General features: G+C 35.1%; 1 protein-coding gene and 1 non-coding gene across 2 annotated transcripts in view; one reads left to right on the top strand and one right to left on the bottom strand.

The window, feature by feature from the left end:
* Positions 1 to 26,203, bottom strand: part of LOC138708525 (uncharacterized) — a 51,058-nt gene that overhangs the window by 17,701 nt on the left and 7,154 nt on the right. The window contains exons 3-7 of the mRNA XM_069838641.1: positions 21,852 to 22,121; positions 18,573 to 18,723; positions 7,276 to 7,310; positions 4,121 to 4,497; positions 1,515 to 1,629 (exon numbers count right to left, since the gene is read on the bottom strand). Of these exons, the coding sequence (XP_069694742.1) occupies positions 1,515 to 1,629; positions 4,121 to 4,497; positions 7,276 to 7,310; positions 18,573 to 18,723; positions 21,852 to 22,121 (948 nt within the window). The remainder of the gene's footprint in view (positions 1 to 1,514; positions 1,630 to 4,120; positions 4,498 to 7,275; positions 7,311 to 18,572; positions 18,724 to 21,851; positions 22,122 to 26,203) is intronic.
* On the top strand, positions 24,472 to 24,545 carry TRNAS-GCU (transfer RNA serine (anticodon GCU)). Its single transcript has one exon. It is a non-coding gene; the product is annotated as a tRNA-Ser (tRNA).

Raw genomic sequence — 26,203 nt, 5'->3', positions numbered from 1 at the left:
TACAATAATTACAGCAATAAAAAAATAAAATAAACTTAAATTTACTTCTAACTATAAATAAATAGGTGCAATAAACCTACGACTATAAATAAAATAAACCTAGGACCATAAATAGAAGCCTAGGGCTATAAATAAACGTGCTGTATTATTTTTAACATGTTGCTTTCTAATGATTATGATTGTGTTTTTTTAGAAAGATATCTTGCCTGTGGACAAGAAAGTTATTTATTTTCCTGAGTCTCTTGTTGAACATACTGATTTAAAAATATATCTTTTTTCTTTTATTATGTCACGGAATAACGACGAATTTCTAATATTCTAGTAACCAGGCTGATACTAAAACTGTTATGATCGTGAGACAAAAGATGAGGATATTAACGAGATGTTTGAATTTAGACAAAGGACATTTCATTCACCTCTTGTAGTATATTTTTCAGTTACTGCGTTTTATAATTCCATGGGCTTTCTCATCAGTATGGAACAAGTACTTTTCTGATGTACAATGTGAGAGAATTGCCTTGGGATAGTTGGAGAATTTTAAAACACCTCCACTTGTTTCGCATGAATTTAAGTAACTCTACATTTTACAAAATCTGTACTATTTCTGAAAACAAAATTTCCTTCTCTACGCTTATCCTTCATTCAGAGTTACATTAAAATAAAATATACTCTTTGACAATCGTGCAATTTCACAAATTGGAAGACATAAATTAGGAATATTAATATTTATGTGTTTCATTATTAATAGATTTTAATGTCATCCACCGAAATGAAGTAACGGTTAGCATGTCTGACCGTGAAACGGGCGGGCCCAGGTTCAAATCCTGTTTGGAACAAGTTACCTGGTTGATATTTTTTCCGGTGTTTTTCCTTAACGCATTGAAGAGCAAGTTCTGGGTAATTTTCGGCGCTGAATCCTGGACTCATTTAGCTGGCATTATCACCTTCATCCCACTCAGACGATAGATAATATTAGCAGCTGATAAACCGACGTAAAATAAGCAATTGAAAAAAATGGTAATTTCTCTCTATGGATACAAGGGCGTAAAATAAGTATTTATAATATACTGTACTCTGAAAAATCATAAGTTAGTGAACACAATGAATTCAAGGATAGAAAATGGGAAGTTTATGAATTTGTGACTATAAAAATTCGTCCTTAGAAACCTTCACATATGTGAAAAAATCCCAACTTGAGTGCATTAGTGAATCCATATAATATTTCTCGTTCAGAGAAAAGTGACTTGTAGAATCAAGATTAATTATGAGTTAAGAATATTAATACTTGACATCGCCGATTGGAACTGATGAACCATTATAAGTTTCTCGGAAAGAGAAAGGTCTGAAAAATATCAAATCACAGCGTAATTCAGTAATTTCAACTGGTTACAGATTAATGCCGGTTTTATTTATGGTGTTCCTCTTCTTTCTACTTTTCTACGGCAGATGATATTAATTTCCTTAATATGCCTAATTATAGTATTTATTTATCTATTAACATAAACTATCCTTACCTGTAACAGTTGCAACTATTCCCACATTCTCATTTTCGTCGCATTTGGCTGTTGTGTGATCTACATCCACATTCCAAGGTAAAGAAGTATCATCGCTACTGTGCTCTAATTGGACCTGAAAGTATAATACTGCTAATTAATTTATATTTTTGGATAAATTAATATGTAAGCGATATTTCTTGCAAAGATACTATGATACAGAATTCGTATTTGTCTTCTTACACTTAATGCTATTCTGAATCAAATGTGGCAAATGTTTTTAAGAAGTGCAAATGGAATCTTGAAATTTGATGATATTGTGATAAATAAATATGTACAATCTTTGTTCATATGCATATTTTGTACGTTTTGCATAGTATCATGAATAGAAGTTTCTATGTGCACTGATATTTGACTGATGTTGATGATTATGATACCGATTTGATTAAATTTTGTAGACGTTCTGCATTATTCGCTATCAAACCGGTGCAGATAGCAGCGAGGAAAGCAAAACTCATGGGATTCGGTGATGAAATGCATCCTGGGAAACCAGGAATTAGAATTGGCAGATAAATAACAGAGACGAGAGAGATGAAGAGAAAGTTAACTATGATGTACCGAAGTACGTATGAAGTACCATAAGTTGGATAGTATCAATTGAACGTGGTTGCGATTTATCTCTTTTCTGGAAAAGACGCAGTGCCATATGAGTTCTCAAAGCGGCTAACACCCACCTAAAAGATACTACTTTTTTCATTTGCAAAATAGGTACTATTAAATGGCAAATATTCTATACATCGTTAAGTTGTAATGGGAAACTATGTTAAATTATTAATTAGGTTATTGTTAACTGTTATTATTAAATGTAAGTTTATTATTGTGTGTAATTAGTCTAAGTTACCATTGCCACAGGGTGTTTGCCTACTTGCAGTGTAAATACATACATACATACACACATACATACATACATACATACATACATACATACATACATACATACATACATACATACATACATACATACATACATACATACATACATACAAACGGGGGCGTTGGGTAGTATCGAACATCGGGTAATATCGGACAGTGATGTTTCATTCATCTACCACCAGACGGTAGTACCTAAGTGACATGGTTTCGTTTCTGAATGCGACATCTGAACACTGCTACTACCATCTGGTTGTAGATGAAAGAAACACCATTGTCCGATATTACACGATGTCCGATACTACCCAACTCTCCGCTACATACATACATACATACAATTATTATTATTATTATTATTATTATTATTATTATTATATCGTCATTGTTATTATAATATCTGCCATTCATCTTTACTGCATAAATTAATTTCTAGATACTGAATGTGAACAAAATTAACTCAAAGGTTTATGAGAAATCTCTCTGTGGCGAGTGTCTTTCAACTTTAGCACAAAAGATACACTTCACACATAAGTTACATAGATGACTATTTCTTATCAGAATTGGTGAATATATTAATATTCTTCATAATGCTGAAATACCGGCGTTTCCTTCACTATAATATATTTTCATTTTGTACGACACTAATATGAAAATAAGTTCAGGTTCTTTCATAATAATATTAAAACGTTATAAAATATATATTTAAATGTTTATATCGAAAGTGGGGGAGGAAGTAACAATAAAGTTTCAAGTAGTCTATGCCTGTGAAGTCTGAATAGAAAAACGTATTATACAATAAAATGTAGAAGAAGAATACGAGAAAGTGAAAATGAATTGATAAAGGAAAGGAGATGAAGAGAATGAAAGAGAAGGCAAGTGGAAAATGCAGAAGGCGAAAGAAAAGCAGAAAAGTGAAAGAAATGGAACAGAACGAGGACAAAAATGAGAAAGGAAAAACGAAAAAATGAAGGAAGAGGAATGGAGGAAAATAAGAGAGGATGGATTAGTCTGAAATAGTGAGCTAGAGAGGGAGAGGACGAAGAAAGAGAGAGAGAGAGATAAGGGATATTGAGAGGAGGAATTACTTCTTAAGGATGACATACTTGCAATTCTGTTTGTCGTAGGCTAAATTTTCAATAATAGGCAACCCTTTGTCGTTATTGTAACGAAACTGTAGAGGAAACTCTGCTATTTCCACAGTACGGGTAATTCCGCAGTAGTGCATATATGATTTTACTGCGGCTTTACAATAGCGTGAACGTACGTTTTGAGAGGCTGTCAACAGGAGGCATGTTCTCTGCAGTGCTATAGAAAAAAATAAAGGATATTGGTCGACACCTTCGGCAATACAGTGAAACATCGAAAGTTGGTTGTTTTTCGTATTTTGCTATACAGCTGTGAAGAAAGTGAGCATTGTTACATATAAATTGTTCCTTTTATGTTACTTTCATAATATATTTCATAATTATTTACTACTGCGAAACTAGCCAAGTCCTATGTATGTACAACTAAATATATTTGCATTTTAATAGTTCTCTTTATCTCATTTGGTAATGAACGGTTTCGTCCATGTATATATACGTTGATAATATTTTTCAATAAACATTTTGATAAAAATATGATACATTTACTTCTTAATATTGCGGAATTAGCCGAGTCTCCCCTATAGCTTACGTTTAAAAGTTGACAGTAGTTACGTATACCAACCTGAGAGGCCCAATGTCCCATCCTGTTGCGGTAACTGTGCAGTGAAAATTTAAAACTCGTCGGAGAACACTGTGACTTCGGAGGACTTGAAGTGACAACTTGAGCTGCCAGTAGGCTGCAGACGACGGCGAGCAGCACTCCCATCCTCGTGTGCAGCTTCCAGCAACTGTATTTCGCTGGTTGACCGCCCGGCCAAGGACGATCAGTGTGACGTCACGATAAGGGAACTGTGAAATGAAACGTAAAACCGGTATCGGGGTCTTTCCCACTGGCATCTTCTCGCGGAGCACACTTGCTACATTTGTGTGTTGTTTGACTTCGTAATGTAGTAACAAGGTCATTATTGTGTGAGACCAGCTCAAGTTTCCTCAACTCCATATGAGTAAGAGACTGCTAAAGAGTGGGTAAATTAGAAAGACGAGATGGAGAAAGAGAGGGAAGGTAAGTCAGGAGAGAAAGAGAGAGAATAGATTAAAGACATTACAACAATTTGAAGTAGGAAAACGAGCGTGATACAGGGAAATAGAATAAGGTGAAAACGGAGGAAAATAATAAAGAGAAGTAGGATAAAGAAAAAGCAATATAGGAAGAATAGGAGAGAAAAGGGAAAGAGGAGGAAGAAGAAAAATAGAAAACGGAAACGATGTAGAGAGATGTTGAAATTACAGTACACACAATTCGTAACTAGCATCATTTCATAAAATCTATTGTCTTAGTGGATTTAATGGACACTTTATTGGAATAAAAATTATCTTAAGCAGGAGAAAGAAGAGATAACGAAAGATAAGAAGAATATGGAGGACGAAGGGGAAGAAAATAAGAAAAAGATAATGAAAAATAAAGAGAAATGAAGGAGGATGAGAAAGAGGTGAAAGTGGCTGAGAGGGCTAAGCAGAGGCAGAAGGAGGAACAGAAGAAGAAGAGGAAGGCGAAGGTGGAAGACATGGAGACAGAAAAAGAAGAGGGAGAGATTAAGAAATGAAGGGAGAAGGAAGAGAAGAAGAAAGGAAAGCAGAAATAGGAAGGGAAAATAAAAGAGGAACAAAAGAAAGAGAAGGAGGAAAAGGAAAAAATTGAAGTGAAGGAGGAAATGGAAGAAAGAAAGAAGAATAACGGAAAGGAGAATGAGGGAGGGAATGAAAATGGAAAGAAAAGTGGGGTAGAGAAGAAAGGGGAGTACAATGAGAAAGATAAGAAATGGAAGAAGAATTAGAAAGGGAAGAAGAAAGAGAAGGAGAATAGAGACGAGAAGAAATGTAAGAATGGAGAAGAGGAGTGAATGGAGAATGAGAGAGAGAAGAAATGGAAGAAGAATAAGGAACAGAAAATGGAAGGAGAATGAGGAACAGAAGAAGTGAAATGAGAATGAGGAAGAGAAGAAGAAAGGGCAGGAGAAAGAGGAAGATAAGAAGAAAGGGAAGGAGAATGAGGAAGAGAAAAATGGAAGGCGAATGAGGAAGAAAAGAAGAAAGGGAAGGAGAATGAGGAACAGAAAAAATGGAAGGCGAATGAGGAATAAAAGAAGAAAGGGAAGGAGAATGAGAAAGAGAAGAAATGGAAGGAGAATGAGGAGCGGAAAAAGTGGAAGGACAATGAGGAAGACAAGAAATGGAAGGAGAATGAGGAAGACAAGAAGTGGAAGGAGAATGAGGAAGACAAATGGAAGGAGAATGAGGAAGACAAATGGAAGGAGAATGAGGAAGACAAATGGAAGGACAATGAGGAAGAGAAGAAATGGAGAATGAGGAAGAGAACGAGATGAAGAATGAGGAAGAGAAGAAGAAAGGGAAGGAGAATGAGAAACAGAAGAAATGGGAAGAGAATGAAAAGATGGAGAAGGAGAATGAGGAAGACACGAAGTGGACGGGGAATGAGGAAGACAAAACGTGGAAGGAGAATGAGAAAGGGAAGAAATGGAAGGAGAAAGAGGAAGGCAAGAAGAAAGGGAAGGGAAATGAGGAAGGGAAGAAATGGAAGGAGAATGACGAGAAAAAATGGAAGGAGAATGAGGAAGAAAAGAAGAAAGGGAAGGAGAATGAGGAACAGAAAAAATGAGGAAGAAAAGAAGAAAGGGAAGGAGAATGAGAAAGAGAAGAAATGGAAGGAGAATGAGGAACAGAAAAAATGGAAGGAGAATGAGGAAGACAAGAAGTGGAAGGAGAATGAGGAAGAGAGGAAATGGAGGAGGAAGAGAACGAGATGGAGAATGAGGAAGAGAAGAAGAAAGGGAAGGAGAATGATAAAGAGAAGAAATGGGAGGAGAATGGGAAGGAGAAGAAATGGGAGGAGAATGAGAATGAAAAGATGGAGAAGGAGAATGAGGAACACAAGAAATGGAAGGAGAATGAGGAAGACAGGTTGTGGAAGGAGAATGAGAAAGAGAAGAAATGGAGAATGAGGAAGAGAAGAAGAAAGGGAAGGAGAATGAAAAAGAGAGGAAATGGGAGGAAAATGAGAATGAAAAGATGGAGAAGGGGAATGAGGAACACAAGAAATGGAAGGAGAATGAGGAACAGAAGAAATGGAAGAATGAGAAAGATAAGGAGTGGAAGGAGACTGAGGAGAGAAGGAGATGAAGAATGAGGAAGAGAAGAAGAATTAGTTAGAGAAGACGAAAGGGAAGTTGAATGGGGAAGAGAAGAAATAGAAGGATAATGAGAAGAAGAATTGGAAAGAGAATAAGGAAGACAAATGGAAGGAGAATGAGGAAGAGAAGGAGAGGGACATTGAGGAAGCGAAGGAAAAAGGGAAATTTCACCGTCGTCATCCAAAAATGTCTTTAATGTTTTCATCAAATTCTGCAATCTACAGAACCTCCAGTTTTTTAACCTTCTTGAAAGCAAATATAGTCTGAGTGCCAACTCTGAAACCGTGAGGTATAAGGAAGTGGCTCTGCACGGTCAGCTAGGGATTGTGAATGTCAGTGTTCCCTTCATAGTACAAATATTAGCTCTCGAGTCTTAAGCCATTACCCGCTTATCGGTTCCACGCCGCATTCCTGTTGCGGTTTCAAAGTTGGCGCTCAGGCAGTACTTCGCGCGTTATAGGGAAACATTTACAGAGTCGTCATTTTCTTGGCTCAAGGACAACATATGGCATCATGTTTGACTTTGTATGTCTATAAGGTGAACTGAATGATGTCTACTCTGATCCATATGGAAAAGGAGTGTGTGTTTCAGCCTGTACCAGTAAATGAGATCATTAGAATTAACATACGTTTTCCCAGAAACTTATAAATTCTATGAGCTCGTGTAGCGGATGAACTCTTATTCTGGGCATTAAAGATAATTAAAAATTATCTGCGATACTCCTAGGAACAAGTTAGGTTTTCATATCTTGCACTTTAATCATTTTAACTTATTATTATTATTATTATTATTATTATTATTATTATTATTATTATTATTATTAAGGTTTTGAGATTTGGTACTTGGAATGTTACAAGTGTATATAGAACAGGAGGGGTAACATTGTAGCAAAAGAACTAGCTAGATATTGAATAGACTTTATGGGAGTACAGGAGGTTAGGTTAGATGGGAACGGCATAACACAAATAGGAGATCACTTGTTGTATTTTGGGGAAGGAAACGATAATCACCAAATTAGGAATAGGATTCTTTATTCATAAAAGAATAAGTACAGCAGTAAAAAAGGTCGAATTTATCAGTGATAGGTTGTATTTAGTACTTAAGGGTAGATGGTGCGATATCGTAGTTATAAATGCACACGCCCCTACAGAAGAGAAAACTCTCACTTTGAGAGAGGAACATAGGTTAAGGGTATTTGAGAATAAGGTGCTTAGGAAAATATTTGGGACTAAGAGGGATGAGAATGGAGAAAGTTAAACAACACAGAACTGCACGCATTGTATTCTTCACCTGACATAATTAGGAACATTAAATCCAGACGTTTGAGATGGAGAGGACCTGTAGCACGTATGGGCGAATCCAGAAATGCATATAGAATGTTAGTTGGGAGGCCGGAGGGAAAAAGACCTTTGGGGAGGCCGAGACGTGGATGGGAAGATAATATTAAAATGGATTTGAGGAAGGTGGGATATGATGATAGAGACTGGATTAATCTTGCTCAGGATAGGGACCAATGACGGGATTATGTGAGGGCGGCAATGAACCTCCGGGTTCCTTAAAAGCCAGTAAGTATTATTATTATTATTATTATTATTATTATTATTATTATTATTATTATTATTATCATTATTATTTCAGTATGACATTGTGACTTTACCCTCTCTGGTGATTCGTGGTATTAGTTGGCAAAACTGAAGAGACGGCCAAGTTAGCCTTTTAGTAACTACTCTTACGTGATCCTCACTTTACTTGGATATAAGACGCTTGATTGCAGGAAGGTGTGTTATTCAATAATATTGAAAACTTCACAGCAGCAAATAGTATTTGCAGATTAGTACTGTTACTTCCAGACAGTATTATTACTGTTCGGAATGGTGTAATAGCGGATAATTATAATCCGTTTACTGTAATCATACGACCGCTCGTGCAGTTGAGCACGATATGATGAAACTAATGAATGTGTTTACACGTTTTGAAAATGTCCTCAATCTCGTTATCGTCGATTAGGCTAACGTGACAATAATGAAGCAACCAAAACAATATCGTAATATGTCCGTTGCGGATTTATGGGAGGTTTAAAATTAAATAAATCATTCACACAACCCGCAACTAGTAGTGAAGAGAGAGGGACATTTTAGTGTCCAAGTTATTCAGTATAATACCAAGCATATTAACATTTCTGAACTTGCTCAGTCCTAGCTTCTCTTAAGGGATACGTTAAACAGTAATTTTTTTTTAATCCTGCCAACTCAAGAAGAATATTTAAAATTTCCTTCAAACTAGTTTGAGGATGTTTAGAAGAGACGGCAGAAGTACATAAGTACGAATTTAACCAAGTTAATTAATTTACATACTAGCCACACAAGCTCCAAGATGGCTGTTTCTCGAAAGGAGGAGATGGAACGTAGGTAAGTCACTGGATTGTTCATAATATTAAAAAATTAAATAAGCATTATATTGAACAGGTTATTCAGCTTGTTTTGCTAGTAGATCTATGCAAAAGATAGTAAATATCAATACCTTAAAAACAATATACTTTGCATACTTCCACTCGGTAATGAGTTTTGGAATAATATTCTGGGGCAATTCCACAGATAGTAACAGTATATTTCTATTACAAAAAAGAGTAATTAGAATAATAGTAGGTGCCAAATCTAGGGAATCGTGTAGTATTATTAAAAAAAAACTACAAATAATGCAATGGCTTGTCAGTATATCTTTTCATTAATAATCTTACACGTATGTAATCGTGAAAACTTTGTAACTAATTCAACAGTTCATAGCATAAATACACGTCAAAAATGACTTTCATACGCCAGCGGCAAGTCTATCATGCTATCAAAAAGGAGTGCGTTATATGGCAGTAAAAGTTTTTAATAGCTTCCCTATCGATATAAAAAATGAAACTCAAAACATAAGATTATTTAGGGCCAAATTAAAGAAGTACCTAATTTCTCACACCTTCTATTCTGTAGGTGAATTCATGACATTCAATAACACTTCATGAAATTGGTACTAAAACTATGTGTTGTACTAGTAGACTATATTGTAAATCTCGTCTGTATATATTTAATCTAAACTGAGACTATAAATTAAGACTTTATAATAGTATTAAGTTTTTTGACTTGTTCCATATTCTAGTTGTAAGCAATGTATGAATACCATGGAATGTTAATAAATACAATACAATAAAACATTGTTCTGTTTGATAGCTCAATCAGATTCGTGTCTGAAAATTGGTAAAATTTACTAAAATTGAGATATATATTGTGTCTACTAAGAGAGACGTCAGTCTTCTAGATTTTAGAGGAAAAATTGTTACTTTGCATCACATATTATAAAATTAAACTGAATATTCAATCTGAGTTAATGTAATTAATTTACAATACATAGAGTTCCAAGGTCTCCTATAGGATACATCAATTTTGACTTATATTCATTACTTTTTCTTCTACCAATTTATTTACCAATACACAATCCTGTAACAACACTATATTAAAATTTCATAGATTTCTGAATCCCAAAATTTTCCACAGGACTGAGGAGGTTAATTTTGTCTCCATAAGCACTAGGAACAAAAATGACAGGAGATATTAAGAAATCCGGAAGATTCCGTGAAACGTATGTGCTCGAAATGAGCTAATGAAATACAATGTTTTAGGTACTTTATTTAGTATTTCTTTTTCTCTCTTGTACGGAGGAGGGACCCTTCGGCCGCGCTGTATTTAATACTTCAATGTAATTTGTTTGATGCTAACGATAGTCATGTATAAGCATAACTCATACAACCAATATTTTCATGACTATTGCCTCCACAATTGAATTTAAACCTTAAATATACAACATTTTCCATTTTCTACATGTTTAAAATATATAAGAATTTTATTGCTGTATGATAACTGAGATAGGTAATATAATTCATACAAGCAACATTTGAAGATATAAAAATAATGAAGTGATATATTAAATTATTTACTGGCCCTCAATGTCAAAAAATATTAAAGTTAGAATTTATAACAGTTATATTACCGGTTTTTCTGTATGGTTGTGAAACTTGGACTCTCACTTTGAGAGAGGAACAGAGATTAAAGATATTTGAGAATAAGATTCTTAGGAAAATATTTGGTGCTAAAAGGGATGAAGTTACAGGATAATGGAGAAAGTTACACAACGCAGAACTGCATGCATTTTATTTTTCACGTGACATAATTAGGAACATTAAATCCAGACGTTTGAAATTGACAGGGCATGTAGCACGTAATGGGCGAATCCAGAAATGCACATAGAATGTTAGTTGGGGGCCGGAGGGGAAAAAGATCTTTGGGGAGGCCGAGACGTAGATGGGAGGATAATTCTAAAATGGATTTGAGGGAGGTGGGATATGATGATAGAGACTGGATTAATCTTGCACAGGATAGGGACCGATGGCGGGCTTATGTGACGGTGGCAATGAACCTGCGGGTTCCTTTGTAAGTAAGCCAGCCCTGAATAAAGCATTTAATTTGTAAAAATGCAACTTTGCAAAATTACATGAGACATACTGATTTTTGTTTCCTTTCACAGAATTAGGAATATAATGATTTATTAAGTAAATATATATTTTTTTGTATGAACAGTCTTTATCGTTAGTGAAAATCGTGCATAATGTGCCACATTATTGTATCAGAGCCGTATACTATTACCAGTAAAACGTCATGACTTCTATTATTACGGCATAACTTATGCCATAAAGTTAACATTACGAAATGATTTGCCATACTGTAATATTCAATATGTCTACATCATGGTTGTCATAGCAACCTCTTTCTTCACAGACTATGACATCAAACTATCCATCATTACAAATCTAAAGTTATTTCTTTCTTAATTGTTTCATAATGCTGTTTGTATAGAGTGTTATACAATTACTGCACTCGTCAAAATAGGGAAAATTGCTTCACTCGTTCACTAAAAATTGACTACTGCCATAACCTATAACACTGTGAACTATTTTCGTTTTATACTATTGAATTATGTTAAGTTCTGAGATGAATATTAATCTTTTAGAGAATTAAAACGAATATTTAAAACCGGCAGTGCGTTACTTAAGGTCACATATTCCGAAACTCTTGTGCTAATATTTTAAAATAGAACATGAACATGTTCTTTAAAACCAATGTTAATACCTAATTCGCTAAATAATATGATTATTTATGTTACTTCTGGAAAAATGAGTTCTACTTTTCAAACTAAATTAATTTCTTTTTACACTGCCAAAGACTTGCACTGTGATCATCATCTGTTTGCAAGCACAGCCACGTTGTATCCTCAATTTCTCCTATGATACCACCACCTATTTATATCGTCGACTTTGATATATCTGCCGCAAAGACTATATGGGTGCAGCCAAACAGAATGCGTTCCAACACGAATCCGTGTAGTGCGTCAGAAGTGTTATGTTTCGTACAATGCAGTTAGCAGGAAGGTAATCATGTTGTGAGCCTTTTTCGTCTAATCCAGAATATGTTGATTTTCAAAACAATTTGTCTTAAGACGTAAGACGGATAGTCCTCAGGGTGTAATGAAATGTGTGCAGAATATCTATGCAGTTTTCCAAAGGGGATATTATCTATAGTGTTTTGAAGCACCTGTTTCTACGGAACTCGTCTCACAAATATCACAAAAACAGAAACGTGGTCCAAAGTTTCTGGCAAAATTTGACAATAGAAATGCTTTGTTCGACTGCGAGTTAACTAAAATGTTTTAAAAACATCTTTCCAGATTTCAATCAAAATAAGAGATAAATTAATGTGAAATTAATATCTCAAGAAATGCATTGTTAATAAATTATATCGATGACCTTACATCAAATAAAACCTTCAGCCTTTCATACACTTCATCAACAGACTCTTCAGAGTTTTCAAGATGGAATGAAACCTTTGGAGCGAAACTGGAGCTAACTAGGTGCTGCAGATGTAGCTATTACTTACCACTACATATTTACCTCCAGTTTTGCAACCAGTTGTAGAAGAATATGATTTATTATTATCAGCTGACAGATCTGTTCACCAACAAATATATCTTTATCACTCCAATCCTACATGTTACACTTACCCATATTCAGAAGTTCTCTATGTGCTTCCAGATCTAAATGTCAATTGCACGACGACCACTGAAGTTACAGTGCACAAGAAAAATGTTCACATGCAAAAATGTCCACAGCAAACTGTCCAAATAAACTTACATAAATGTCCACAAATAATTCTCCACAACTGGAATCATGGTTCTGTGCAATAAGTTAAATTCGTCAATTTCATTATTGTAGTGGGATAATTGTTTATGTTACCAAGTAATTACTCGACATGTATTTGGCAGCAAACGATACATTTACAAGTGTCAATGGTGTAAGTTATTTTGTCCTAGAAAATCTTTGTTGACTACAAGAATACAAATATAAAATATAAGCAGCACTAAAAAAATGTAAAAAAAATGAAGTGTATATAGTTAATCACGATCAACCAACCAAACCATTTAATAATCTAATTTCGCCTAATAAATTTAATGAAGGTGGAGCAGTTATATTACAATATCTTAATAAAAATCATCATTCTAGGCATAAATCCCATTAAACACTTATTAATTAATTAACTTCGTCTACCTAAAGGCTCATGAGAAATATTAGCCAAACAAAATAAACCAGAAGAACATTAACCATGAGTAATTGTTAAAATCTATGATTCACAAAATCCTCAAAAATTCAAAGTTATTAATCCACCAATAACAATTCGTATATGATCCAAAGAAAAATAAGCAATTAAAGAATTTAAATCAGTCCGACGTATACAGATTAAATTAATAATTACACCACCAACTAATCTAATAGAAATTCAAATATAATTAAATACAGAAAAAGTAATTAAAATCTCAAATTACACGTAATAAACCATAACCTCCTAATTTTAATAATACACCCGCCAAAATTATTGAACTTGAAACGGGCGCTTCAACATGAGGTTTAGGTAATCATAAATGAACCAGAAATATTGGTGTCTTAACCAAAAATGCCATAATTATACAAAAATAAAACAAATTATTAATATAAAAATTATTTACTAACAAAGGAATATATAATAAACCTAAAACATACCAACTAATGAAGGAAGAGATGCTAATAAAGTATAAAATAACTACCAGCCTGAAGCCGTTGATATACGAAATTTTTGGTGCCTTTTCATTTCAACAAGTTCTTTTCCAACATTTGGAACAATGGATCTCACCATGTTAAATCTGAAAGTGCTACCTTACTGAAATCAGATGTATGAATCCAGCTCTGAGTCAACACCGTGCTATCAGCTGCCGCTCACTAGCGACTATGCTCTTATTTGCTCAAGTTGATCGGCCCTGGAATCATCTTACCCGGGCTACATATGTAGACCACCTTAACTAGTCCCTAGGCTGTATAAAAACTAAACGCCATGCGTTTGTCACAGTCTGTAACTGCGCATATATGCAAGGTGCCTCACAAAGCCACTGTCTTTACGCTTCAATTATCGGCCAGCGCCAAAGGCAGCTTTGCAATACAATTTGAAAATAGAACAGAAGCTAATGAAGTATGAACTTGGCGAACGATGTTGTTGTTACCGAGATAGGTAACACGTTTGAAAATGACTATAAAGTATTTTTAAATCACACAAAAAATAGGAGAACCAGCAAAAAATATTACAGCAAAAATAATAACTAGCCTAGATCACATCTTTGATATTAATGATTCTTTTTCGGAAAAGTTGTCTGATTTCTTTAAGTCAGTTTATAAATATAGGTGAGAGTTGGGTAGTAGGTATCGGACATCGGGTAATAACGGACAGTGCGTTTCTTCCATCCACCACCAGATGGTAGTACCTGAATGACATGGTTACGTTTCTGCATGCGACATCGCAGAAACGTAACCATGTCATTCAGGTACTATCACCTGATGATAGATGAAAGAAACTCACTGTCCGATATTACCAGATGTCCGATACTACCCAACTCTCCCCTATCATTTCCCAGCTAGTAGATTTGCGTTCTGATCCACGGTGTGTTTGTTAAGATAAAAAGTGTCCAATGTATCTTTAACCTGATGTTCGATGTCACGTGAATAATCTTGCAGGCTTAAAACACTTACACAGTGAATTAAAAACTTCCTTATTCCATTATTCTTTTCTGCTCTTAAGCAGACATGGAATAATTGTCGTCGCGTTACATTATGCACCACTATCGAAAAAAAAAATACTGATAAATGCACAAGAATGCGCAAACTTTGAAGCAAGGATTCAACACTCTAAATGATGCTGTATGACAGTGTGAAAGAATTGCTGTAACCGGACGTGACCGGCTATACTAAAACTCACATTCTTTTAGGAGAACTTTAAAAAATATGTTTTCAATTGTAATATTTAAACCGTATTGTAAGAAGAAACACACTTTAAAAACTTGAAATTGAATTTACATTAGTAAGAGCGAGAAGTCTTAGAAAGAACTCATTATTCATACTAGAGATGAACAACGATCGAGAAAGCAAGATTAACACCGCCCGCAAAAGCGAAAACCCGCACGGCAATGTTCTATACATCGCGTCGTTGACGAAAAGACTGCTTGTGAGTATTTCGAGACGCCGAGATTGATCACTCCCGAAGCCACGAACGTCAAGCAGCCTTGAATCGCCACAGTTGTTTATACCTGACTGAAATTTTATCTAATTTGGCAACTGTTATATATGTACAAACAATCAAGTAGCCTATTTGAAACATCATCTCTTCCTTTCAATGTATAATAATGCGTTCCCCAATCTTTATTTAATTATTAGGTCCGTATTAAAAGGCTAGGAATTTTCTATTCATATGTTTGAGATTAAGGCAGTGTGAAATCTCAAGTAAAAAGATATTAACGTAATATTTTATGTTTCTTAGAAATGCAAATTTGTTTGAGAATTGTTTCTTTCTATTTATATACCCATACGTAATATAATATTGTAACTTTTATTACAAATCAATAACGTAATTTTATTATTTCAACAATAATCACTTTCTATGATTGAATGTAAACACTCCCGTCAACAATGGGATTTCCACTCCACACAGTAATACAGTATTCGTTATTGCACTCCACAGACGACAATGACAATTTACTTGGATTATTGAAAACAACAATGTACTGTTAATCTTAACTAATGTTCACAGAAAACTATTTACAAATCAGAACTGTCCGTTCTCAGTTCACAGTTCGTTTGCCTTGGCTAGTTCTTCTAGCTCAGTCACGCGAGTTCACAGTATCTCGAACCCCAGACCTTCAGAGGCAGTCCACTGAACTTCGAACTCAGGTCCCCCAACTGCGGTCCACTGCACTCAAACTCAGGACTTCCGGCTCCCACAGTTACAGACACAACTCAAGTCGAAGTCCGGTCTCGAAGCTGGCTTCACTGCTACACAAGACTGCCTTGCTGTCCAAAACTAGCAACGACTGCCCTCAGCTCACTTGCGTCTCTTCTTTTATAACTAAACCATAGTTTCTGGAGAGTACAATTTCGCGATCAATCGACAAATGCCTAGAAGATGGCACCTCTCGAATTCTCTGGATTTCTCCCCTCACTGCCGCGGTCGCCGTCTCTCCTCTCCTCTCCTCTCTACGCCGCCGCACATGCCCCAGGAAGCAGATGCGCGCGCAACTTCATTTGCCGTTTCGCCCGATCCTTCCACGTGCGCCCCTGCCCTCTATGGGACGCATGATCGAGTCTCGACGGGGCTGTCACAATATAATAGAACCGGAACATTTTGATAACTAAGATACTGTTATGTTTTGTTTTTTATCTCATTTAAACATCTCTCATGTTATTTATTTCAATGATGTATGTTATCCAAAGTTACGAAATCTTTCCACGCCGACCAAATGCTATTTCGAGAATTATGAGCGAGACTCGAAGCGCACGAGAATGACGAGACGAGACTCGAAAGACAAATGCAGCGAACACAGCGAGAGAGATTGGCAGTTAGTTTTTTTCATCTCTACTTATTTATGTAGACTCTGCTGGACTGTACCCGAGCACGAGCATATGCTCATTTCGGGTATCTATTCAAATGTATCATTTCCAATGTAAATTATGAATAAATTTGAATTTGAATTTTGAATCTGAATAATACCCTTCTAAAAATAGCTTGCCGCTGATTAAACAGTAAAAGCTATTCTTGACAACATTTTGAGAATGTTAAGGACCATGAATCCATATTAAATAAACTAGTCGAAATTTTATTTTTGTCCACCTAGATTGGGAACATTGCACACTGTGCGACGTAGGCAATATTGTAGTGCGGATTTTCGACTTTGCGGGCGCTGTTACTTTTGCTTTCTCAATCGTTGTTCAACCCTATTTGAGAATAGTTTCCTTCCTGCTTATACAGGGACATCATTTTATTTTTACTTCAATTTTTATTGTACCTGAGTTTTTTAATGTACTTCACTCCCACCCCTTCTACTAAGGAAGTTCCAACTCCACACAGAACCAAGACCGCAGATAGTAAGCAGTACTGAGTTACTGAGTATATAGTACGTTCCAGAAATATGTTCGGGTTTTCCAGTGACGAAAGAGCTTTCAATATTGAATCATATTTTCGCACAGGTACTGTCCGTTTGCCTACGTCGCATCCCGATTTGCCCCCCCCCCTGCTTCTGCTAGCCCCTCTGTAATAACTGGGCTGTCTTAGCTCTTTTCTGAAAACATTAATTTCTCTTAGGAATTGGAAGTTTACGTAATATTATACAGCTGTTTAATTTAACTTAAATAAAAGGGCCTCGTTAAGTAATTATCTGTCACGTGATTTCCTCCCTTTCTACAATCCTGCGGCATAACCACTTGGACGGACAGTAGATAGCATGTCTGAGTAATTTTATATTTTCGGGTCGGGCAGAAGTGAAGATTGAATTTACAGTACGTAGAGTAGGTACAGAATTATTTCAACATGAGTTACTAGTACGAAGGACGAAACTGGCAATTGGAATTAGATGCAATAGTCTATAGTGCGATAATATGCACAAAGGAACTGAAGCCTGTATCGAAATGAACGGTCACCATTTTCAAAATTGTGTTTAAATATTCATATTATGATTATTTTTCAATTTAACTTCTTTCTCTATATTGTACGCTAATGTGCTGTACACAGTATAATATACACTGCATAATGAATACGTTCGCATGGATAACTCACTTCGTGAGTAAAAACACTTATGCTTAATACAGTACTGTACTTTGATTAAAGAAAAACCTAATGAAAATTATCAAACTCAAAATCGCGATATTTCCTAGTGTACGTAAATGGATGAACTACCTTTCTTCCTTCCTATACCTAGTAGAGTGATTTGTGTTTTACGCCAGTATCATCGAACTCCAGTCTTGGAGGGGGGAGCAAGCGGTGTTTCCGATTCTCTAAAGGTATAAACAGGTTAATATTAAAAATGTTAGTAAAATAAAATAATGTCCCTGTATTATATTACATACATAGCAATATAAAATCATATTTGACTCCATTATTTGATAATTCATTCACTATTAGTTTTATTTTTTGTATGTATATACACCAGTAGTATTGATTGGGCATGTTTTTGTCTAAAAATATGTTACATTAAAAGTAATTTTAGCTAAAAGTCTTTACTGAATCTTGATATTATTAAACATTTCACATCATGAAGTTATGAAAGTTATACTTTATTAATTAACGTTAATTTGATTGAATAATATACAGATTACTTGGGCAGAATTTAAAATATTATTTTTGTTTGTTAGTGTCTGAAAAAGCATTATAATATATTTCACACGTTCTTCGTGCAGGAAAGTTTGCTTGTTTACAAATCTTGTTCGCATATGAAAGGCAGAATCTCGGAGCACCTGATGTCATTGTATCCACCAGCACGAGTAAGACAGCCGCAATTCTCGGACGTCGAATTTGATGGTTCCCTAGGAGCCCATTTTGCAAATCCAGTAGCCTCTAGAGGCTGACCTGTAAAACGTTACAGAGTATATATTTCACCAAAAGGCACACATTGATATTTCATTTTCATATCACCTCATCTGCATTTAGGTTTATAGGCTAAAATGATATATTTAAAAATAATAACACTCTTCTGTTACGTTAGCTTGTAAAAGTGAATAGCTATTATTTATCATGTTATAAATTTAAGCAAGTTTCATTTCCATATATTTTTGCCAAAGAGTAGGGATATAGGAACAGATGATCATATTTATAGTGCCAACATAATTTTACTTACAAGAAAATGGTAGAAAGCGGTAACAAAATTTTATGAAACTTTATCATAAGATAACATTAATAAGCAACAAAAAGTATGAGATTAAGGAAGGGAAAGGTTCAGGAAGGGACAAAATAGATAAAACTGAATGTATTATAACGTAAATAAAGATTTATGCAATTTTATGTGTCATATTATACATGTATATTTGTTTATTTATTGGTTTAATTGCTGTTTATTTTTATTTATTTTATTCCTTTATTTACTTATTTATTCACTATATTTATTTATTTATGTACTTATTCATTCATTTATTCATTCATTCATTCGTGTATTATATATTTATTTATTTTATGCGCCATACTGCTTATTATAGTTTGTAGTAAGTTGTGAAACGTTTGGATAAGATTGTTCTAATTAATATTAAAATAACTCTAAAATATTTAGTTCAATTCAACTTTAACAAGGGACAACACAACATTTTTCAACGATCTAGATAAGTTTCAAAGCTGTATGAAGTTGAGAATAAGAGCAAGTATACAGAGAAGTTATTAGTAAGCCAATAAAATGATGGCATTCATATTTTAATATTGAATTAATAGCTTTTTATATTTTTAATTAGTTATTAACGATGCTCTATTGAATACTGGGTTATTTAGCTTCTATGGGATTGATGATAGTGAGATAATATTTGACGAGTTGCGGCTGAGGTTTCGCCTGACATTCGACTTAGATTTCGGAGAAACCTCTCAAAAACCCAACCATGTATTCAGCCCAAGCGGGAATCGAACCCGCGCCCGAGCCCAACACTGTATCGGCAGGCAAGCACCTCAACTGACTGACCTACGCCCGTAGCTAGCTTTTCATATTATATTTATAAATAAATACAATTATTTTTTGTAATATTTCTAATTTATTTTAAATTTAATGTTAATTAAGTTTAAGAGAGTTTAAATTCTCCCTCTCTCCCTTTCCCTCTCCCTCCCTCCCTCTCTATTTTTCCCTCTCCCTCCCTCCCTCTCTCCCTTTCCCTCTCCCTCCCTCTCTCCCTTTCCCTCTCCCTCTCCCTCCCTCCCTCTCTCCACCCTCCCTCCTTCTCTCTCTCGGTTTGCAGTGATTTCTTATAATTTTTTTAGATGGATATTATTTATATTCAATTCTACAGTGATCACTGACTACTATCTTTGAGCTAAACGACCGTTACGATAACAATTTCAAGTCCTGGAAGCAGATATGCGAGAGAAAGGGACGAGTGTGGCGACGTTATGGATATGGAAACAAATCTTTCATACTGCTGAAATTAAGAACATCCGTACACTGTCTCTGTCAGACATATTTACTTCTGTGGAATAGAGGAGGAACATAGAGAGCGGTGAACAGTCGATGTATTTAGTTTTAACATACACACAAAACAATCCGTGCAACAGAATTACTTGTTTGTTTCTCCTTATTTCTTCCTCCTTCTTCTGCGACGTAGGGAAAGCTTTGAGATGTTTTGCATCCACTGTACCAGAAATGATCGACACGAAGTGTAATCATTTTTCTCCACTCTTTTTGGAGAAATAACAAATAAAAACTCCACATGAACTCTAGATATTTTTCTCATAATATCTATCTTTATATAATGAAATTATAAATTAAATTTAATAAAAGAATATTTTCAATTTTTTCGTCAAGGAAGTAACTTATTACGTCTTAATTATGCGTTAAAACTTGAACCTCTTCTAATTTAATGGCAACAGACGTTTATAAAACATAAGAAATATATTTTTTGGGGGGGGGAGTTAGGATATGATGGTAGGGACTGAATTAATCTTGCACAGGATAGGGACCGATGGCGGGCTTGTGTGAGGGCGACAGTGAACCTCCATGTTCCTTAAAAGTCATAAGTAAATAAGAACATAATAATTAGCCTATAATATGAAGTAAGCTAATAATTAAGAAATTATTTTTAATAATAAATATATAAAATACTTCAAGAATACATTCTATAAGATAAAACATACGTCATATGAAATGGATAAATACAAATATGTCATTCACCCCACCTTCCCCCTCTAATAGGAGACACCATAGGAGGCGAACTATGAGCGTATTCCGAATCTCAGCGCTGAGCAATCTGATGGCATCACGGTGTTCCGAATTTCACCGATGGCGTCACTGATGCTCCACCGGTGTCGCACCGGTGCCATCAGCTTGCAGAGGTGGTGGAAGTCTCCATCAGCCGCCATCAGTGAATCTGATTGGTTCTTGTATAGGGCGGGAATTAGCAGACGAATGACATCGTGCACTGTTGTGTCATGGCGGTGTGTTCTGCTTTAGTTCTGCTGTATTGTTTGTAATGAGCACAACGTAGAGACAATGTTAATGGCTTATGAGTGAACATGTCAACGGACCAGTTATTACTACCGGTTCAAGAAATAAATTGTTTATGCTCTCTTTTCTTTGAACTAGATGGCAGTACGTAAATTTCGCAAAATTTTGCTATCGTAGCACAGACAACTTATACAGTCGCCATGACAACCATCGATCCTTCCAGCAGTTTTCTTCCACCGGTCCGGTGAGATTCGAAATACGCTGTATGTAAATACGTTTAATGGTGGTGATCAGTGTAGTAATGGTCGAGTGCCGGTAGTGGAAACGCTATTGGCCCGCAAAATCTTTCCACCAAACATTGTCTTTGTCCACCACATTTTCCAGTTATACTCGCTGGGATTCGAACCGGGCTACCAGCGTTGAAAGCCGACGCTTCAACCTCTTGGCCAACAGTGTGCTCTGTTGTTACAGTTCGCGTGCCAGAACTGATAAAGGAAATTGTATATTTTTCTACAACAGGATTCAGGTCAGAAATTACTTTTAATAGCAACAAGCTTTTAGTTACCGAAAATAGTGACGTAATCTCCTTCCTTGAACCGATCGTGGAACCCCAAGAAGACATAATCAATGTACTGCTTGAGTTGTTCTCTCGGGTGTTGCAGCCAAAGGGAGAGCACTGCTTGCCCCTCGGCCTCAGAGTTGGGAATGGCCAAGTGCGTTCCTTCTTCGAAACACGTGTCTCTTGCTTGCTCCCAAGTCTTTCCTGTCTTGTGGAACTTGTAGTACCCCAGACCGGGAATCAGTTCGTAGTCAGGTCCAGGTCTCTTCGGAGGAGCTGAAATAGTTCAACGTATTCTGATAACTAGAGTCCGGAAGTTCAGATATATATTTTGACTAAAATATGCAGTTAATATTCAGGAAATAGGCAGTAAAATAATGATACTGTAATAGGTATTCAAAATTACGAAAATAAATAGTAGAATCGTCAAAATAGCAATTTAATATATACTAGTTAATAAGCCTGTGTATCACGTTTCAGTAGGCCATACTGTCTCTTATTTTTCTTGGCTATACTGTCAACAACACTTTTTTTTAAGTTTCAACATTCATATCCTCCTGTTAGAGACAATATTATTCATCAGTGAAAAGATTGTTCTACTTCCATCGAAGTGAATGGAGCATATTTAAAACATGCTATTGTTCATCGGTAACAACAGCACAGACTAATGTGCCGATCCTGATAATCGCTTTGAATACGATTTCACTTGCCAGATAATTTATTATTTTTCCTCTCCGCAGTGTTTTCTTGGAATCTTTAGAAATCGAACTGCCTCGAGGAGTGAGATACAATAGCAGTAGCCTAATTGATCCCATCAACCATCTTAGCGAACTGATCAGCTTAAGCCTGGTTTGTAGACATACCGCCACAAATAATTTAGGCCTAAATGTATTTATGTGGAATTAGATTCTTAATAGAGTTTCCCAATATGCAAAAGTATAGTTTAATTTTGAAATAGATGCTTTGTTTACAAAACAAAAAAAATGTTTTCATTATTATTTTAAATATATTCGGAATTCGTACAATTTTTCCTTGTACTAATTATTTGATATATGAAGGGTTCAGAACCATAATGAGCCAAGCGACATTTATTAAGAACGGAGACAGCAAATGTTAAAGTTAAATGAATACCATAGTTTAATGAAGATTGACATATCATTTAGTTTTAATGTACCGGTACATGCTTTTATATTACTTGCTATGTTCCATTGAATTATGGTAATAGCTTAATTTTAACCCTTGCTTTCTCCGTCGTTAATATTATGGCATTTGGATCACTATGGCTCTGAACTCTTCATATAAGCCTACATAATAGTAGAAAATGTCCATTAAACGCGAAAAAAGTGTAAAATGAGGCATTGAACCTTAAAATAGTTAACGAAAGCTAAATATGTTTGAGTACGATCTGGTTTCAGCCGAAAATTTATGTGAAATTCGCATTAAGAAGACATAATCGCTCCCCCCTCCCCAGAACACCATAGAAACCATCTGCATAAGGAGATATTTTAGACTTGCCTAATTCCTCACCTACTGATACTTCCTTTAAGAAACTGACGCCAGTTTCGCTACTAATACCTCACCTGGTGGAAAAAGAGAAAACTACAAGTCTCAGACGTAATAAAGTCTGAAAACTATAGGGACAGCTGAAAGAGACTAAACAGCAAAAAGAAGTTAGATGGAAGCCATCTAATGCTCGGCGTGTATAGGCAGGAAGCTAGTTCCTCAAACAATCTGGACAATAAAAAAAACATATTATGCCGCGTGTAGTGGATATTACTACGATGAGTCCAGCGTTGTGGAGTAACGTTTAGCACGCCTGATTATGAAACGAGCGGCCCGGGTTCTAATCCTGGTTGAGAAAAATTATCTGGTTGAGGCTTTTTCCGGGATTTACCCCTCAACCCAATAAGAGAAAATGTTGGGTAACTTTCGGCGTTAGACTCTGAATTTATTTCGCTAGCATTATCACCTTCATCTCATCCAGACGTTATATAACTATAGCAGTTGAAAAGCGTAGTAAAATAAGGAATTAAAAAAAAATGCTACGATGGCAATACTGCATAACTTTGGTTTCAGTGTGTTGCAGAATGTCAAAAATTGTTTCACGGCATGAGTGGAGAATGCTACCGATGAAAAATTTACATGTTACCTACGTGAGTAAGAGAATTATAAAATATATAGGTATATTTCAGGACAAAATTTAGTATTGTAAATTTTGGGTTTTAAAATGTTTCCTATCTTTGTCATACTATGTCGCAATCTTGCCCATTATGGGAGAAATCGACACTTCGATATCGATTTGTATTTTTTTTTTTAAATACAGAGCTATAAAATGATCAGATTGGCACCATATGTGTGAAATGTACGAAAAACATATTCGTACATATTAGGGGAAAACAGAATAAAAATTGCTCAAATTGATCCTAAAATTACCATTTTCTCTTAGCTTGTCGAGATGTCTCTAAACGACTCTATATAATATATTTTTTCAACAATTTTCAGTAATATGCAAATCTGGCTTTCAGGTAGTAGCTCCCTGTAAAGCAGGTTTTGAATAATTGCAAGGAAAAATTGTTCCGGGGCCAGGTATCGATCCCGGGAAAATTTTGACGGTGTCGTGTATAGTTCCTGGGGTAGCTCAGTCGGTAGAGCGTTCGCGCGCTAAGCGAAGGGTCCCGGGATCGATACCCGGCCCCGGAACAATTTTTCCTTGAAATTATTCAGTTTTCAGTAAGTATATTAATCGAATCCTACTAGAAAGTGAAATATTTGCACCAGAATGAACTTTTGCTTCTTTGTCCTTTGTTCTAACATAATAAGCCATATTACTTACATGATATATTACATTCAAATTCGTAAGGATATAATGAAAATATTAATTTGCAACATTACTAAAGCTATCTAGTTAACTGCTCTAACTACAACGGAATAATGGCAATATTCGTTGTTATTTTCAACAAGAGTTAATTTAAAAATTAAAAATTTAATTCAGATTAGCATGTACCGTTGTCATGACAGAAGTGATATTGTTTTAAAGTAAATGTATTCGGTATGGAATTTGAAAGTGACTAAATATCTCTGAATTTAATACTTAGGGTATGATATTCCTCATTGATATGTAGAAAAAACAGTTAACCATCAGCGAAAAAACGTAATTGATAATATGAAATCAATAATAAAGCCACTACACATAAATGGGATTAGTTTAAATTTAAACGAATTCTTCCACTCCATTGGTGAAATGGTATATGAGCAAAATAATTACTTACAGACCGATATTCTTGTATGAAGAACGTATTGAAAGAAAAATGAGTATCTTAGTGCTGGCATTAACCTGAATCTAAATTTCTTATTGCAAATTTCTTTCTCATTCTGAATAAAATGCATGTTTTTGTGCAATGTATCCTGTTTACAGCATTCAGTTTGATACTATAATCAGTAAGTGTAAGAATTTAGTAAATGTATATTTATAATCATTAAAAGTAGAAATAGTATCTTTATTTAAAAAAAAAAAATAATACAATAATCGTCCACGAGCAAGATCCTTAACTTTTCGATTTTCGGTCTGATTCTACGAGCGTAGCACATAGATGTCGCTAGTGCCGAGGAGCGTAGACCACTTAGTTCGTCAAGGACTATCTAAAGTGTACTAAAAGTCGTGAGTCTACATTGCATTCATAATGGATTACGATTATGGGTAATTGTTGGGATGTCACAAGGGAACTACAATATCCCAGAAACTCCATTTGTTAGAATGTGTAGGCTTTTGTATGTACAGGGCGAACCGTAAGTAATGCCATTAATTTCCGAGGGTTATTCTTTTAGATATTTCAAACAAAGAATTTAATACAATTTTGCTCGTTTTTTCCTACCTTTTGCAGACAAAAATTGTTGATATGAAACATTTCGTAGCGTGTTCTTGGAAAGTCAGTGATTTCATTCCCAATATGCTCAGTCAGTTTAAGAGAGCAGGGTATTATGATGGGAAGTGATTGAAAGAATTTTAGTTTTGTCATTTAAATGTGTAGAAATTTGATCCGAACAAATGTAAGTTTTAAATTTCCTTCTCAAAACGAAAAGTTACATTTGTTCAGATCAAAAATAAAATTCATTCTATCATAACATAATACACTGCTCTCATAAAATGACTGATCATATTGGAAATAAATTCAGTAGCTTTCCCAAAATACGCTATGAAATGTTTAATATAAAACAATTTTTTATAAAGGAAGCAAAAACAAATACAATTCTATTAAACTTTTTTGTTCCATATATCTCAAAGAATAACTCCTTGAAATTAATGACATTACTTACGGTTAACCTTTTATAAAATATACACATAGCGTGACTTGTATTTC

The sequence above is a fragment of the Periplaneta americana genome, chromosome 11 (genome assembly GCF_040183065.1).
Source record: "Periplaneta americana isolate PAMFEO1 chromosome 11, P.americana_PAMFEO1_priV1, whole genome shotgun sequence".
NCBI classification, from domain to species: domain Eukaryota; kingdom Metazoa; phylum Arthropoda; class Insecta; order Blattodea; family Blattidae; genus Periplaneta; species Periplaneta americana.
The sequence above is the reverse complement of the archived record's forward strand: the minus strand, read 5'-3'. Positions and strand labels throughout refer to the sequence as shown.